Raw genomic sequence first — 13243 nt, forward strand, 5'->3', positions numbered from 1 at the left:
AGGTTATTAAGAAAAAAGCCAGAAGTGAATGGAGGCTCCATTTCATCTTAATTCTAATTTCTCTCAAATTACAACACTGCTAAAACTTCTCTACATTGACAATATGGTGTGTTATTAAATGAGTTTACCATTGCAGCTGGAACTGAATTTCCTGTGGTGTGTAATTTGGCTTCACATTTCTCAGCAGTTTTCTTTGAAAATGTCTCATGTCTTTTATATGTCTCAATTTGAACACACAGACTTTATTCAACATGAGAAGTAAGTGACATTAGCAAGGGAACATATATGATTTAACTGGGTTGGGCTCTGGTCCTTTGCCCATTGGATTTCCAAATATTGACATTATCCATTCCAAAGACTTTCACTCCTCCTTAAGAGCCAGGCCTGGTGTGGCCAGATACAAATGTTCTCCTTGGTTTTAAGGTAGTTGAAAAGTACTTCATTTTGTCATTTTTGTGCCTTATTAAGAATAAAGGGGGAAAAATCACCCTCAAACTTGGTTTCTATTTTAAACCAGATGGTTATACTTGCTATTGCTTTCACATGCTTCATCTACTTCTGCCTCCAAGGCATTACATTTGACACCCCACTTGACTAAAATGCACTCTCCATTATGTCAAATTTTGTCTCTATCACTCTTTAAAGCTCTCATCAAAATTCTTTTCCTCCTCACAGATCTTGTGTACTAGTTCCACATGTTATCGGTCATTACCATCACTCTACCAACATCTTTGCTCACCCACTACACATTTTTCTTCCTTCATTATTCGGCATCTTTGCACTAAGTGGTAACTTAGGCCAATGAGGGTAAAAAGGTACTGCTGAGAGTATGGAGAGATTGAGTTACTATAAATGAATACCTAAAGTGGCTAAATGCAAGAGTGGAATGAATTGAGTAGAAGGCTTGGAGACAATGGAGAAATCATGTTATTTCTCTTTATCCACATTCTTTTCTTCTTGGCCTAGTTCTCCCTTATGAAAAAAGGAAGTTGAATGTCACCAGGCAGTACTATACACATAAGCAGTATAATAACTTTCTCAACCTTACTTATCCACCAAGATAAGAATACCTCATTCTCTCCTTTTCCCCGAATCTTTACAAATCTTAGGTTGCCATGAGTGTAGCAAATGAAAGGAGTCTCTAGACTTTTCTACCATGCTTTACTTGCCTTTACAATGCTTTACAATGTCATCTCCCATTAGTGAGTGCCTGCCAAAACCTCCATTTTGAGAAAAGGCACAAACCATGTATTTTATTCTCTAGATTTCACCACCATTCCCTTGCCTGAATATTTGTCTTCCCACCTCTCAGCTTCCTTTTACATGTTGTCTTCCCCCTATTAGGAACTCCATTTCTTTTTGCTTGTATTTGAATCCCCAGTATCAGCATCAGCAAAGATATTAATAACTATTATAATAGTTCACATTCATGCAGGATGTCCCAAAAGTCTTAGTGTAGTTTTGTTTTAATAGCTTTAAATGTCGCAATTCAGATCCTGGTAGTTATCTATTGACCTCCTCCACGATATTCTCCTTTTTCTCTTTGAGTTATAAGCCTAGCTCCTAGTCCTCTCCTCCCTAGGTGGGACTTCTTATTAGGAAATGTCAATATATCCATACTCTTTCAAATACCCTAACTTCCCACTTTCCTCAATTTACTTGGCAATCTACTTAAGACACCTGGGCAATACAAAGAGAAGATTGTAGCTTTGATCCAGTCAAAACCTACAAGTGTTCCTTTTCCTAATTCAAGAACTTCAAAATTCCTTTATCTAATCATAATCTTATATCATTTCCATCTTTCCTTACATTTTACAACTACGAATTTTGTTCTTTGTCCTCTCTGTGCTATCCATTCCCTTAAAACAACTCAATACTACACTATTCCCTTACCTACTGACCCCCCTTTTCCTGGTTTCATATTCTTTTGAACAGAGCTGGAGAAAATCAGGAAAACATGTTGACCAAATCTATTAGAAATGTATTTTATTTAATAACAAATTGGTCCTCATTAGGACAAGTGAGCCATTTTATTCCTCCCTAATTGATTCATTATCTTACTCTCTTCTAGTTGCCTATAAACCTGCCCCCCTCCCCCCAATCCCCATTCTCTCAGCCAAGTACTTTGCATCATACTTAATCTACAAAATTGAGAGTGCAATTTGGCTTCTAAACCCATTATTATATTGATACTGACCTCTCCAAAGTTACCAGTTTTCTAATCGCAAAATCTAATGGTGTCTTCCAAGTCCGGATTCTTTCTTTCTTTTTCTTTTTTTGATTTCTCAGCAGCATTTGGCACCTTTTATTACCTTCTCTTCTGAACAATAAGTCCTCCTTTGGCTTTTGCGACACTACTCTCTCCTGGTCCTCCTCTCCTCCTATCTATATAACTACTTTCTCATTCTCATTGGCTGATTCCCCATCCATGTCATGCCCACTAACTGTGGGTACCCTTTAAGATTCTGTCTCAGGTTTTCTTCTATGATACTTTAATGGGTAATCTCACCAGCTTTCAGTGGTTCAAGTATCAACTTTGTACAGATGATGTCTATATTTTCTATCTACCCTGAGTTTCTTTCCTAAACTTTAGTTCTAAATCAGCAACTACCTCTGTAAACAATTCAAATGCATTATAAACTAGATTATAATCCTGCCAACTTCCCTATCACTATAGTGGGTACTACCCACCACCCTCCTTGTTACCCAGGCCTATAACCATGGTATGTGCCTTAACTCCCCACCCTCAGTCACCTGATATATGCTATCTGTTGCCAATTTTGGTTGCTTCTACCTTCCCAATATCTCTCATATATCTTCTCTACTAACAAAACCCAATACAACTTCAGGCCCTCATCACCTTTCTCTTAGGTTATTTCAACAGCCTTCTAACCAATCTCCCTTCCTCAAGTCTCTCCCCCACCAAACCCAGGCAATTTCCCTAAAGCAATGGTCTAACATTTTCTGTTTAGAGGGATCCAGTGGTTCCCCATTATCTCTACAATCACACAGCTGGTAAAATCTGAAAACTGCATGGAGCCCAGACCTTCTGGCTTATCTTTGGCTTTTATTGTAATATTAATTTTTAGTGATGCCAATCAGGTACACTTAATGGGTTAGAGGAAATAAATGCAAAATACACTTACTATTTAATAGCATTATGTCTAAACGGGCAGTGTCTGATTAACAAAGCAAACTTAAGCTGCAATCAGAAATGTTTAGAGTAGTATATTTCTCTTACCTTATTTAGTCTCATAGCACTTTCTGCTCCCCCTATTAACTTAGTACTGGTTTGTATTTGATCTGTGTACATGTCTTACCAGCTTTACTAGGTTATAAACTTCATGAGGCCAGGAATTGTATTTTATCTATCTTCCTAGCTTTTCCAACCCTCCTTATTATATCACGTATAGGAGATTGCTAATAAATTTTGTCAGATGAATGCTTTATGCCTGTTTTAAGCACTTAGTATGGTGCTTTCCATATAGTACCCAGTTAATAAATGATTTGAGTTTAATATAGCCTGGATCAATTTAATGACATTTTAAATTTTATTGAGGTTGCTGAAAATAGTAACATATGATCACTAGTACTTGAAGAATTGGGACATGTAAAACACCTTAGAGAATATTTAGTTTAAATACTCTGTTTTACAGATTAGGATCTAGAGAATACATTAGTTTTTAGCCTCTATTAAAAACAATAATGGTTACAAAATGGAAAATTTAGGTTAGGCAAGAGTAACAACTTCCTGATGACATCACTGTTATCCCTGGATTAAGAGAAAGGTCATAGAATCTCTTCTGAAATTATAATTCATTATTCTGGCACAGTGGGAAGAGTACTGGCTTTGTAATCAGTTCTAATCCAGTCTTGTCCACTCACTAGCTGTATCACCTTGGGAAAGTCACTTAATCTCTTTCATCACTAGTTTGCTGAAGTATAAAATGAAAAGGGTTGAATTAGATGATTTCCAAGGTCCATTCCAGCCTTATATCTTTTATCCTTCCAGGATCAATTGGTTTAGATATACTCTTCCCAAACCTGGGAGGATGGAGTAAATAAACATTTAACCCAAAAGTCTATTTAAGTTGGAGGGAAGAGAGTAAAAAGGATATGCAAATTTACATTGGTTCCAAATTCAACTGAATAAATATTTGTTAAAAATATTAAATACTACTTAGGTATTCTTAATGACACAAAATAAAAAGAAATATTTTTTATAATAAAAATAACAGAATAAAAAAAAGTCTACCTTCAAGAGACTTACAATCTAAATGTTAGTGGATTGAGATGACTTAGGATAGTTTGTCGAACTTCAGCTCACTCATTGTTTTACTGACATTATATAGTTTTCACCAGATCTGTTCTGACAACCAATCCATTGCCAAAGAAAGCTAATTCTGCTTCCCTGAATTCAATGGAAGTAGAAAAGAATGGCAAGCTGCTTCTAGCTTCCAAACTAGACACTACACTGTATCGTTTGAAGTTGTACTTTAGCACGTAATGTAAATATTTTACTGATTCACTTATCACCTCCTTCTACAGTTTTTAAAGTTTTATGCTCATCTAACTTACCAGATAGAATGCCAGGCCTGGAGTCAGGAAGACTCATCTTCCTGAGTTCAGATCTGGCCTCAGACACTTACTAGCCATATAACCCTCCCTGGGCAAGTCGATTAATCTTATTTGACTTAGTTTCCTCATCTGTAAAAATAAGCAGTAGAAGGAAATAGCAAACCACTTCAGTATCTTTGCCAAGAAAATCCAAATGAGGTCATGAAGAGTCAGATATGACTGAAAAATATGACAGCAAACTCACCAGATACTTTATTATAATCAACTAATACTTCCTGAACACTCATGAAATTTATGATCATGAGCTATAATTTTGTACAAAACTTAGCCTATGTGTATGTGGGCTGATAAGATTAAAATATTTGCAAAATTTCAAAGTGCATATGTAATGGTAATTAGGGTGGGACTTTTTTGTTGTCTTCTCTTTTGGAATGCTAAGGCAGTCAAGTACCTTTGAGTCTTGCCTTTCAAATGTAATGGCAAGCAAAGGGGACTTTTTGTTGTCTTTGTTTTGGAGTGCTTCCCAGCACTAAGGAATCTTTGATTGAATAGGGAGTCTTTGATGATCTGCTTAAGTCAAGGGAAGGCCTAGTTCATGTGGGTTTGAGTCCCATGGTACTGACCCTGAAGAAGTGTATATTTACTCAGAGGTTAGCTTTTTGACCTTTGGGGGCACACTCACTGGAAGAGTGTTGGTGATTTGGCCAGATGAGACTCTTGGGTAGCCACTGGGGTGACCACCCTCCCCTCCCGCTTTGAAAACCCCAGCTGTTGGTGCCTAGTTAACTAGGTAGTTCTCTGATTAGACAGCTAGAGGCCTGTCTGTTGATTTCTGTGTGTGTGTGCTCTGTTTATATAATTTCTGCTTGCCATTTCTGTTTGTATACTCTCTGAAGTTCAAGGTGCTGGCTTTTCCCCCTGAACTAAATGAAGGATATATGTATGTTTGATTAAAGTAAGATTATAAATGCCTTAAAGTTGCTTTCCTTAGAAAAGCAGATCAAAGAACCTGTGCTAGCAGCCCTCTTGCGTACTTTTATATTTGGTCTTTTACCCCAATGCTAGCACATTGTTGTTACAGCATAACAGTGGTTTGGTAAAGATCCGTTATGAGTTTTGTTATGATGTTGTAGAACCAATGATATCTTTCTTACTCAAAATAAAGTAAAAATTAGTGTACTGATTTATGTGAGATGATTACAGAAGAATGTTTCATACAACAAATAATGAAGTCTTTGGGGATCTGATGCTAAAAACAAATATTCTTACTGAAACTTCCACTCATATTTGAAAGTAAGAAATATCTACCTGTGCTTTCATAAATATTTTATTGGTGGCAACTCTTTTTTGGTTCCCTCTCTGTATCATTACTTCCAATATAAGAATGAAGAAAATAGCAAATAGAATGCTTCAAATTATATTTGTCTTTAGGGGAATGGATTTCTGTCAGGAAAATAAGTCAAAACCCTGCTCCCCCATATTTTTCTATATGATACACACACACACACACACACACACACACACACACACACACACAAATATATCTAAAAAGACCAAATAAGCTGGGTCTACCTGTAGCCATTTTTGTTAACATATAATGCAGCAACTTGATCCACTTGACAAAACAAACATAAACTGGGATGTGATTTTGATAACATTCTAATTTCTGAGATTTTGTGTAAATCTGTCTTTTCTACCAAGTGCCTGTAATAGTGTTACGCAAATCACTAAAACTGCTCTGCACCAAATCTATATGTGTGTAAATATTTCAAATTATTAATTACCCTTCCTGTTTGAGAAGACCAGTTGGAATTGAAGTTAAGATTCAGTGCCTGAATCCAACATTGAGTTCTTCTGAACCAGATCTCCACAAATCATTAAATTATGTTTGCTTCTTTGAATTAAAGGAAAGTACGCCAGGGGGTTGGCACATGCTTAGAGTACCTAAGATAGCATAACCAACGTGGAAGATGTTAAGAGACATGTTTCTGGGAGACTGGAGAACTGTCACATGTATTAACATTCAATACTGCTTCTAGGCCAATGCAGAATGTTCATATATGGACCAGTTCTCCGCTCTCTCTCTCTCTGAAGCAGGTAGTCTTGTCTCCCACATGAATGATACCATTTCATTTTATCAAGGCATTTGCCAAACTTCCATTACAAATTTAGCCTTTTGGATTGCCTATGCATATCTACATTAAAGAGAAAATAGAATCACACTTTTAAAAATATTAGTCTGAAGCCAGATTTTGGGAAACTTCCATGAGCTTTGGACTGATGATCATATGCTCTTTGTGGAGGGTGTTTTCTTTGATATTAAATTTTCATGCATTAGCAAAATATTAATTTTATGGTTACAATGATTGGCTTCTTTTAAAATTTCAGAATAGGTAACAAATAATAAAGTTTGGTTAACTTTATCATGAAAAACCTGGCGGTTGTGACCATAATATAAAATAAGGAAACAAATTATAAAATATTGACTTAAAATCACTAAAACTTACATTTTTAAAATTTTCTCCTCATCTCTATTTAAGGGTATGGCAAAGAAATTTTAATTAAACAGCAATGATGTCACTAAAATCAAACTGAAGAGTTTCCCCAGTAGAGGGAGGCAAAGTCCCATTGTTTTTTTCACAAAGGGAAACAATCCCTAATATTTTATTCTTGGATAAATAAGAACCAGCTACTTGTTGAGACAGGCCTTGACACTTTCAGAAAGCCTATATTTGAATTAACTTGACCTAAAACTTCATTGTAATGAAATGTACTGCAAATAACAGTATAAATGTGACCAAGTTAATTGTCTTAAACATTATGTGGGAAAACTTTTATAGCACAGTTTAAGTTGGTAGATGTACCAACAAAAAATGCCTGCCTGCCATTTTATTAACTTATAAATTAATCATTTGAACAGGTTCATTTTTTCCTTTAAGCTATAGTTTGTTCTTTGCCACACCTCTATACTAATTTTTGTCATGTTATTCCATAGGATTAATTCATAAGAATGTCTATAGCTCTCAAGTCTTCAGTATATTAATGAAACTATTAGACCTCAGTAAGTTTCTGTGCAATCATGTTTTATTTTGATGTCTGTAATTTTTTAAAGTCTTACATTCATACCTTTATGTGTTTTTCACTTCTATCTGATTTTGTATTTATTGTATTCCCCAGGAGAAGTATACTACTTAGTGCAGAGAATTTCTCTTTCTCTCCTTTCCTCCCCCCTTCCTTCCTTCTCTCCCACTCCCTCCCCCCTCTCCCTTTCTCTGTCTCTCTGTCTCCCTCTCTCCTCTTCCCCCTCTCCCTGCATATACCTCCCTCCCATTCCCCTTCCCTTCCTCCCTCCTCTCCCATCAAAAAAAAACAAAAACAAAAACAAAAACGTGAGCGTGCTGCCTTGAGCAAAGTAAGTACTTAATAAATGTTGTTTGTTGAATTGAATCCTAGAGGTTTGCTGGATGTGCTTATCTTGAAGGTCTTTTGCTCTCTTCCTATACTTCTGCATTTCACTAAACATCCTTACCTCAGCTGGATATACAAAGGAAAATACTTTTGTGTGTGTGCGTTCCTGTGTATCTGTGCAAATATACATTTCAGAATAGTGACTCACCATGATGTTGTAGGTCTGAGCAGTGAGTCAGTGGGTCTCCATTGCGTATATCTTGTCTTCTCGTGCGTCTAAAAACATTACATTAGAAAATGGGTTATTGGATTTCCATCTGATTCTCTTCCGTGCTTGTGAGGAGTAATGACAAAGACATGTTTATGAAGTCAGGAAGCAAACATAAACCTCAGAATTTGAAGCAAAGTGATATGTTTTTGGACTAGAATATAGCAGTTTGTTGCAATTGTCAATGTGGGTTGCAAAATAATCAATATGGGTAACAATTGTACTAGTTTATGATGAGAATATAAGTCTCTCAAAATATTGATTACAAAGAATTCATGGTTTGGTTTTAGAATGGCAATAAACAGGAATCTTGAATTCATCCCCTATAGGCTTCGGCTTTTTGAGAAAGTGCCAAGGGATTTAAACTAGTATCGTGCTTTAGTAAGAAAGGAGACAAAGAGGCAAAAGGAGAGGAGGGTGAGATGGACTGATAATGTCATGGAAAAAATGAATGAGTGTGGACAAACTTCAGGAGATAGTGGAGGATAAAAGGCCCTGGCATGCTATATAGCCCATGGGGTCACAAAGAATTGGACATAACTACAACAACAATAAATTATTTAACAAATGGAGACTTGATTGAGAAGACTGATAAATAAGAATTTGACAGGCTCAAAACAAGATGCCAGTCCAGTATTTTCCTAAAGTCTAAACTCAAGGAGAGAAAAAAAAATGACTTTTCCTGCATTTCATGAAGTGGTTAGTTTAATTTACCAAGGAAAACTTTCAACAAATGCAACTTCTTTTTCCCATCAGTCCCATATGCTTCTTTAAATTATCTTTTCATTGATATGTAATGATTTGAGCTAAAGGATTCTTTGTTAACCTGATTTTCTCTTTCTTTCTCTTCTTTCTTTCCCTTCCTTCCTTCCTTCCTCCCTTCCTTCTTTCCTTCCTTCCTCCCTCCCTGCGCCTTCTCTGTCTCTCTCTGTCTTCCCTTTGGGGGACATTTCTTTTCTGTTTCTTTTGTCCCAAATTACTGTGACTGCAAAACCAATTCACTCCCACAGGTGTTTTATTCAGCATTTAATACAACAACAGGGTTGTGTTTGGTCGAACAATATCATAGTTACACAAAAACAGACTGCCTTATGAAACAAAAATGTAGTCATACCAGTTTATGTTAAAGTTACCCCTTTCATATTGTTGATAACTTCTGCTTTTCCAGATGGTACAGCTAATTCCTTTTACTGCCCACATTTTAGGAGTGGAAAAACAAAGGAACAAACAACTGCACATTCTACTGTTCTTTAATCTCCCAAATACAATTCACTCAAGTGTATGGTGAGTAATATTTTTGCATGCCTATACCACAGTGTTTAGCAAAGTAAAGCTCTAAAACCAAAAATCTCCAGTTCATATTAAATTTTAAAATGAGAGCTATGAGAAAATTGCCCAAATAATGAATGATCTGAAAGAATTTCACAAAAAAATTTCAAAGAAAAAACCTTATCAAAATAGTATGTATTTCTAAATTTAATGTCACCTGTTAGTTTATATCTTCTGTGGTGTTTTCTATGTGTAACCTTGGGAATTTCATATAAATTTTCTGAGCCTCAGTTCCCTATTAGTGATTTAGAGTAAATTGTCCATAAGGTCTCTTCCCATTCTAAATCTGTCACCCTGTTTGTCTTGGTTTCCAGTTCTCTCTTGCCTCTAGTGTGATCTTGTTCCTTTGCTACCCCAAATTCTAAAGCTATTAATGGTATTAAAAGTCATCCCAAGCTTGGTAAATTAGAACATGCATATACACACCTCACCTCTCTCTGCCACACAGACTATTATTGAACCCACTCAGCTTTAGGACTTTGCCCTGGAGCTAAGATGGGCTGATTGGATCAGAGGATCATGTATTTGTTGTTCAGTCCTGTCTTACTCTGTGTGACCTCATTTAGGCTTTTCTTGGCAAGGATACTTGGAGTGGTTTGCCATTTCTTTCTCCAGCTCATTTACAGATGAGGAAACTGAGGCAAATAGGGTTATGCAACTTGCCCAAGGTCACACAGCTAATAAGTGTCTGCGGTCACATTTCAACTCATGTCCTCCTGACTCCAGGGTCAGTACTCTATCCACCACTTAGCTGCCCCCAGAGGATCTTAGGATGATAGATTTAGAATAGGAAGAGACTTCGTGGACCATTTATCCTAAATTACTAAATTACAAATGGGGCAGTGAGGCTCAGAAAATGTACATAAAGTTCCCAAAGTTGCATACAGAAAAATTAGTGGGCGAGTGAGTAAATTGACAACTAACTCACTATATGTAGCCAGTCACAGGATATATTATATATCCTATCTAGCCATGCAGCAGGAAAACAGTTCCTGTTCAGCTACCCAGCATGGGCATTTTGCCATCTTTACCATCATGATTACTGCCTTTCTCCCAATCTCTTACTCTGGGAACAGTAATCAAATTATTACTACCATTGTTAATGGGAAGGGTGTGATAGTTCACTGCCCTGTGGTTCTACTCACAATTCTTGTGATTCCTCAAAGCAAAATTCCCTTCCCCTAACTGTCTCCTCTCCCTGCCTCCCCTGACATGTGCTGTAAGATATCAAGTACTATAACTATCTTATACGTACTCCCAGGATCTAGCACAATGTCTTGCACATAGTAGATGCTGAGTAAATGCTTGATCACTCCTTCACATTAATCAACATGGTTTAGGTTCATTTTAATATGGGGTTCATAAAATTATGATTAATAGGTACCAATACAGTAAAAGGGAACAGAGAAGGTTGAAAGGATGGATGGGAGGAGAAGCATGTGTCACCCAGTGATATAAGGAGTACAAACAATTTTATTTCATTTGCTCTAAGGAATTCTTTATCTTTTAATTTTCCTATTTCCATAACTATCATATTCCTCTAGGCATGGAATAGTTATATTCATTTATTAAGGAATCACTCCCTCAGCCCTTGAGTAGATCCTGTGTGAGGGATTCAAAAAATTTCCAGGATTTTTGCAAAATATTTTTCATTTCTCAGCTAGAAGTCACAGTATAAACACCATCTGTAAATCATGTAAAATTTAGCATTTTTTTTTGGTATATTGTGTCTTGTAAGACAAATAATCATGCAAACTGAACATTTTCACATTTTTTTTAGGGTTGAAGAAACTGTCCTAAGTCGATGAAGCATAGCGTCTCTGACCTGACAGGAAAATGGAGTGAATAATTTAGATACCTATCCAAAGCATCAAAACACTTTGGTTCTCAAAGAGACATCTTTGATGTGGAGTGTTCTGGATTTCCTCACTCCCTTACATTTTTGACTAGGGTGAGTATGCTACTAACCAAATAAAAGGAGGAAGGAGTGATGTCTGGTAGGTATGTACATAAACCTAGTGGTGGAGGGGAAATTGTGTGGAGTGACAGATGACTCTGTGTAATGGACTAAAAAAGGCTAGGATACTCTGGCCTATGTTTTTTTCTACTTCCTAATTTAATGGTAATTTGTTCCCTCTAAAACTTTTCTCTACAATTGAAAAGCAGTCACATGAAGACCATTTCAAGCTGCTAACAAAGATTCTGTTACTGCATTCATAAATTCCAAAGACAAACATATTTATAGAATTCTATTTGTAGAATTAGTGAGGATATCAAACAAATGTCATACATTTCAAAATTAAGCCAACATGGGAACTTGTGAAACACGAACCACAAAGCATCTGAGGAGACTTTCAACTGTCATTTAGGCACTTTAAAAATGCAATTAATGGGGAGAAAATACAAGCTAAAGCTTCTAAAAAATTCCTTTTTAAAAACATGGTGTTAGACAAGTGATATGGATTAAGTAGAATGTGTCTACAATGAAAGGGAAATGTGTTAATGATAATTCCTTACACTTTTACAGTCTAAGGGATTCAATAAACATATTTCAACTACATCATAATATTCAATATTCAGTTTGTGATGGGTATACTAAGGGCCATATTTTAAAAACTTTTCCTCTCAACTCCTTCCAAATTCTAATATTAACAAATTCTTCAACTGGGTTACCACTAAATTATGGGATGGTGTGTGAACTTTCAAAGAATGAAAGGTCTATTAATTTCAGTTCAAAGTTGAATTCCATTGCTCTTGAATCTTTGTTTTTGTCCCCCTGTAGCAAAAAGTACATTTTGTTGTTCAGTGGTTTTTTCCAGTAAGGTCTGACTCTTCGTGACCCCATTTGGGGTTTTCTTGGCAAAGATACTAGGATGGTTTTGCCATTTCTTTCTCCAACTCACTTTACAGAGAAGGGAATTGAGGCAAATAGGTTAAGTGACTTGCCCAGGGTCTCATAGCTAGTAAGTGTCTGAGGCCACATTTGAACTCATGAAGATAAGTCTTCCTAAGTCCAAGTCTGGCACTCTATCCACTGTACCACCTAGTTGCCCCACAAAAAGTACTTAGGAAACATGAAATTTTAGTTTTAAATAAGTGTTATTTTTATCCTCATAATGACTGTCATGTTGTAATGTATTAAATATCTCTGATATCTTTGATCCGTCATACATTCATCTCTTCACCGAGGTTCGAATTTGTAAGATTAATCTGCCAACACCAGTACTGGGTAAACAATAGTTTACCTGCAGAAAAGGAAAAGTAAGGAGGACTGAGGGGATTGTGTATGCTTGACTTAAGGCACTATTTCTCATCAGATATGTATAATTTATAAGTTTTAAAATATTATAGTAACATGGCAAAAGCCCATCAATTTTCATTTTGATTTTTAAGTTGAAGATCAGGACCTTTATGAATAGATTCCAGAACAGCATTAATATGAGCGCTTACAACTCTTTTTTATCAAGAACCAACTAGTTCAAATAAGGTAGTAACGTAGAAACCTGTTCTACCTATTTTATCCCCAACTGCTTCCAAAACATTTTATCAGTGAGATTTTTTTAAATACTTGCTTTTAGAAAGTCATATTCCTAAATGGGGATATTAGGTGAAACAGAACTAGGTTTGGGGCTGCAATCAGGAGAGCCTTGGATTCCAATC

The 13243-nt window shown here is 36.2% G+C and overlaps 1 protein-coding gene across 1 annotated transcript in view; it reads right to left on the reverse strand.

Moving 5' to 3' along the window:
* Window positions 1-13243, reverse strand: part of SEMA3A (semaphorin 3A) — a 299829-nt gene that overhangs the window by 17041 nt on the left and 269545 nt on the right. Inside the window, exon 15 of the mRNA XM_036761139.1 lies at window positions 8195-8262. Within this exon, the coding sequence (XP_036617034.1) occupies window positions 8195-8262 (68 nt within the window). The remainder of the gene's footprint in view (window positions 1-8194; window positions 8263-13243) is intronic.

The sequence above is a fragment of the Trichosurus vulpecula genome, chromosome 5 (assembly GCF_011100635.1).
Source record: "Trichosurus vulpecula isolate mTriVul1 chromosome 5, mTriVul1.pri, whole genome shotgun sequence".
NCBI classification, from domain to species: Eukaryota; Metazoa; Chordata; class Mammalia; order Diprotodontia; family Phalangeridae; genus Trichosurus; species Trichosurus vulpecula.